This window comes from Microtus ochrogaster, chromosome 2, assembly GCF_000317375.1.
Source record: "Microtus ochrogaster isolate Prairie Vole_2 chromosome 2, MicOch1.0, whole genome shotgun sequence".
In the NCBI taxonomy this organism is placed as follows: Eukaryota; Metazoa; Chordata; class Mammalia; order Rodentia; family Cricetidae; genus Microtus; species Microtus ochrogaster.
The window spans coordinates 16,313,918-16,319,111 of record NC_022010.1 but is presented as its reverse complement, the minus strand read 5'-3'; the positions used below and the strand labels follow the sequence as shown (position 1 = coordinate 16,319,111).

Genomic DNA, 5,194 nt, shown 5'->3' with positions numbered 1-5,194 from the left:
GACCAGGCTGGTCTCGAACTCACAGAGATCCGCCTGCCTCTGCCTCCCGAGTGCTGGGATTAAAGGCGTGCGCCACCATCGCCCAGCTAAATTAGTTTTTAAAAGATTTACTAACTTTGGATATCATATTTACTGACCTGTTTGTTCAAGAGCTATGTGATTTAGAGACTCAGTAATGTAAGTTGAAAGTCAGCCTCACCCCCACCCCTCTAAGGTTTCACTGTGTAGCCCTGGCTGTCCTAGGACTCACTCCGTAGACCAGGCTGGCCTCAAACTCTCAGGTCTTCCTGCCTCTGCCTCCTGAGTGCGATGATTAAAGGTGTATACCACCACTGTCGGTATCAGACTTGATTTTCTTTTGCTCATTATGTTCTTCAGGGCAGACCTTAGTGGCTTTGTAGCCCTACTAAGTTGTGGCTAGAGGCGGGAGAGTCCCTTAGCCTCATCCCACTGACAGACTTCATCAAGGTGGCTCCTTCCTTCCAAGTTTTGTATTTTTTTAAAAAGTATATTTATGTGTATGTACGTGTTTGTGTGGGTTTATACCCCATGTGTGTAGTGCCCAAAGTGGCCAGAAGGGGCTATTGAATGCTCTGGAGTGGCAGTTAAAGGTAACAGTTGCCATGTTGGTGTGGGAACAATGCTGGTCCTGTGCTGAGCAGGCATTATTCCAGCCCCACTTGCAAGGGATCTTGGATAAAGGGAGTTTTTCCCCAGCTTTTTTCTTGTTTTGGATTTTCCAAGGAACTGGAGAGATGGTTCGGTGGTTAAGAACACTCGTTTTTCTTACAGAGGACCTGAGTTCAACTCCCAGAACCCACATAATGGCTCACAACCATCTGGAATCCCAATTCCAGGGATTCACACGCAACAAGTACACACACATCGTGCACGTATCTGCATTCTAGCAAAGCATTCATACAAAGTAAATAAATCTTTAAAAAAAAAATGTCCACATTGGTGTGGGCTGCAGTTCTGTGGTTTAGATATGGTCTTACCATGTTCCCAGCCCTGGTGAAGCCCCTTGTCAGAGCCTTGTCACCTTCCAGAGCCAATAGGGAAATGCCCTTAGTCCTGACCCCAGCTTTGATTATTTATCAAATAATCACCCTAACAGTTTGAGCTCATCAAAGATGACTAATCTAAAAAACAAAAATAGGGGCTGGGGAAGATGATTCAGCAGTTAAGAGCACTGGCTGTTCTTCCGGAGGACCCGGGTTCAATTTTCAGCACCCACAATGGCAGCTCACAACTGCCTGTAACTCAAGTTCCAGGGGATTTAACATCCTCGCACAGACACACATACAAACCAAACACCAGTGCACATAAAATAAATGATTAAAAAAGATGACTAGTGGGCTGGAGAGATGGCTCAGCGGTTAAGAGCACTGACTGCTCTTCCAGAGGACCCGGGTTTGATTCCCAGCACCCACATGACAGCTCACAACTGTCTGAAAATGCAGTTCCATGAGATCTGACACCTTCACACCAACGAACATAATAAAAAGTTAAATAAAAAAAAAAGAAAAAAAAGATGACTAGTCTAAGAGAAAGTCCGTTTTAGAAAAACCAAACAACAACAACAAAACGGTGGCCTTGCTATGCATGTAGCCCAGGCTGCCTTCAACTACTCAATTCACAATCCTAAACTGGGGACTGGTGTAAAAGGGTGGAGGTGGGGTGTTGCACTGTAATCTCAGTACTTAGGAGTCTGAGGCAAAAAGATCCCAATGAGTTGAAGGCCAGCCTAGATTACTTAGTGAGTTTGAAGCTAGTCTGAGCTTCTGCCACATGTGCAAACAAACACCACCTGCCTGGCCCATGATGTTTTAAATAAAAAATCATGATATTTCTAAAGTCTCAAAGGCAACTGTATTTCTCATGTTTGCTGGTGAAATATTATGGTACCTCTTATTTTTTTTAATAGATTATCTTGATAATGGGAATAATAAAATGGCAATTCAGCAAGCTGATAAACTGTTGAAGAAACACAAAGATCTTCACTGTGCGAAGGTAATTGCATTTGTTCTTTACTTATATTTGTGGGTAATATATATATATGTGTATATATATATATACACACACACATATATATATATATATATATTTTTTTTTTTTGGTTTTTCGAGACAGGGTTTGTCTGTAGCTTTGGTGCCTGTCCCTGAACTAGCTCTTGTAGACCAGGTATATTTTTTGAGGCAGCGTCTCTCTGTAGCCTAGGCTGGCCTGAAACTTGGTATGTAGACCAAACTGACTTCAGATTCAGAGAGATCCACCTGCTTCTGCTTCCCAAATGTTGGGATGAAAGGCCCATTTCTTTTTCCCTCCTTTTCCCCTCCCTCACTCCCTTCCTCCGTTTCTTCCCTGTGGCTGTACAGATTCCACAGTGCAGAGCATGTAGAAGTCAGAGGAGAAACAACTTTTGGGTGTTGATTCTCTCTGCCTATCATGTCAGTTCCAGGGACTGAAGTCAGGTCACCAGACTTGTTTTCAGGAGCCTCTACCCACCAAGCCGGCTCCCCAGCTTGCTTGCTTGTCAGCTCTCTTTCCTCCCCGTGTATTACTGTCCTGAGCACTTTATAGTGCATTGATAGTACTTAATTGAAGCTTAACTGTATATTTTGGGATACTACTTAACTTTATTTTCACAGTCATTTTTGTCTGAGACAGGGCTTCTCTGTGGTGTATCTCTGACTGTCCTGGAACTAGCTGTGTAGACAAGTTGGCCTCAAACTGAAAGAGATCTGCCTACCTCAGCCTTCTGGGATTATAGGCATGTGTTACCACACCTGGGTTATTTTCATAATCTTTAAAAACAATATTAGAGCCAGGTGGTGTTGGTGTATGCCTTTAATCCTCTGCACTAGAGAAGCAGAGGCACGCGGATCTCTGTGAGTTCAAGTCCAGCTGGTTCGGGAACAGGTCCCAAAGCTACAGAGAAAAAATACAAAACAAAGAACAAACGGAAAACAGTATTAGGTACTTGTATTTTAGCTAGGCTAAGAAGGAATTTTGAGTTGCTGTTTATTTATTTTTTTTTTTGTGAGAAAAGTTGTAGTTGATCACAGCTTAGCATTGATTGCAGCTTCTGCTTTTATCTTTGCTCTTGGTTCTCATTTCCTTGTCTTGGGGTATGCATATGGCCACTCATGGATTTGGTGCATACGTGAGTGCATGTGGAGGTAAAGGTGACATTTTCAAGATTTTATAACAGATGATGGTGGCCATTTCTTTAATTCCAGCACTCGTGAGGCAGAGGCAGGAGGATCTTTGTGAGTTCGCAAGAGCAGCCTGGTCTGCAAAGCAAGTTTCCGGACAGTCAGGGCTACACAGAGAAATCCTGTCTCTCTCTCTAAAAAAAAAAAAAAAAAAAAAAAAAAAAAAAAGTTTTATTATTTAATTGTCTGTATATACACCCCCTTCTCCATGCCTGTGGAGACTTGAATAGGTCACCTAAAACTGGAGTTACAGGTGTGTAAGCTGCCTGACATGAATGCTGGGATCATTAGTTTAGTCTTCATTATTGACCAGCAAGTGTTCTTAACCACTGATCCAACTCTCCATCCCCACCTATTTATTTATTTTGAGACAGTTACATTGGTGTGGGATTTGCCAAGTAAGCTAGGCTAGCTGGCCACTGTACCTTTAGATCACTTGCCTCTGCATTCCTAGCACTGGGATTAGGAGCAAGTGGTAACGTTTGGGTATCAGGCTCAGCTATAGTGCTTCCAAGGAGAACTTTACCAGTCCCGCCCTCACCTCGCCTTGCTTTTCTGGAGATGGGATCTTACTATGTAGCCCAGGTACAGACTTGGAACTCTCTCCATTCTGCCTTAGCTTTTCTTTTCCCGTGGAAGCTGATTTTTCTTTTCTTGCTGTCAGGTTCTCAAGGCAATTGGTTTACAGAGAACTGGAAAACAGGAAGAAGCCTTCACCTTGGCACAGGAGGTGGCTGCCCTTGAACCCACAGATGACAACTCTCTGCAGGCCCTGACCATCCTCTACCGGGAGATGCACCGTCGTATGTGACTTTCCTTGTCTTCCCCCCCCCCCACCTGTGTGGATGACAGTAGAGAGATGAATGTATTGGTCATGGCCTTTGGAGAGCTTCACCAGGATAGTTAAATGCATTAGCTTAACTCAAAATGAGAGTCAAAATGAGTTCCTTTCTTTTTTCTTTTCTATTTTTTTGAGGCAGGATCTTGCTATGTAGCTCTGGCTGGCCTGGAACTCACAGAGATCTGCCTATCTCTGGCTCCCTCTAGCTGGGATTAATGTTGTATACTTCTAAACCCCAGCCTCATTTGAAGTTCTTTCTTTTTCTTTTTATAACTTATTTATTATGTATATAGTGTTCTATCTTCATTTAATGACTGTAGGCCAGAAAAGGGCACCTGATCTTATTGTAGATAGTTGTGAGCCACCATGTGGTTCCTGGGAATTGAACTCAGTCCCTCTGGAAGTTCAGTTAGTGCTCTTAACCTCTGAGCCATCTCTCCAGCCCTCATTTGAATTTCCTTTTTTTTTTTGGTTTTTCGAGACAGGGTTTCTATGTGGTTTTGGAGCCCGTCCTGGAACTAGCTCTTGTAGACCAGGCTGGTCTCGAACTCACAGAGATCCGCCTACCTCTGCCTCCCGAGTGCTGGGATTAAAGGCGTGCGCTACCACCTTGAATTTCTTAAATATTATATATATTTTGTTTTTGTTTTTCGAGACAGGGTTTCTCTGTGGTTTTGGATCATGTCCTGGAACTAGCTCTTGTAGACCAGGCTGGTCTTGAACTCACAGAGATCCACCTGCCTCTGCCTCCTGAGTGCTGGGATTAAAGGCGTACGCCACCACCGCCCGGCAAAATATATTGTTTTATGCAATGTGCTAGTAAATTTGGTGAGTCATGAAGCTACCCTATAATTAAGAAGTAGAACCTTGTTGGGCTGGTAAGATGGCTCAGAGGTAAAAGCCTGCTATGCAGACTGACACCTGACTTTAGTCCAATGAGCCCACAATGGAAGGAGGAAGAAACTTCTAAGAGTTGTCCTTGAGCCACCATGTCTGCTCTGTCCACGGTCTCCTCGCCCACACGTCTGTTGTGCCTGTGTTCTCCTCGCCCACATGTCTGTTGTGCCATGCTCTCCTCGCCCACATGTCTGTTGTGCCATGCTCTCCTCGCCCACATGTCTGTTGTGCCATGCTC

At 43.9% G+C, this 5,194-nt stretch overlaps 1 protein-coding gene across 2 annotated transcripts in view; it reads left to right on the top strand.

Moving 5' to 3' along the window:
- Positions 1-5,194, top strand: part of Naa25 (N(alpha)-acetyltransferase 25, NatB auxiliary subunit) — a 55,772-nt gene that overhangs the window by 8,065 nt on the left and 42,513 nt on the right. For both annotated transcript variants that reach the window (XM_005344480.2, XM_026785031.1), the window contains exons 2-3: positions 1,928-2,013; positions 3,883-4,021. In XM_005344480.2, coding sequence (XP_005344537.1) covers positions 1,928-2,013; positions 3,883-4,021 — 225 coding nt within the window. The remainder of the gene's footprint in view (positions 1-1,927; positions 2,014-3,882; positions 4,022-5,194) is intronic.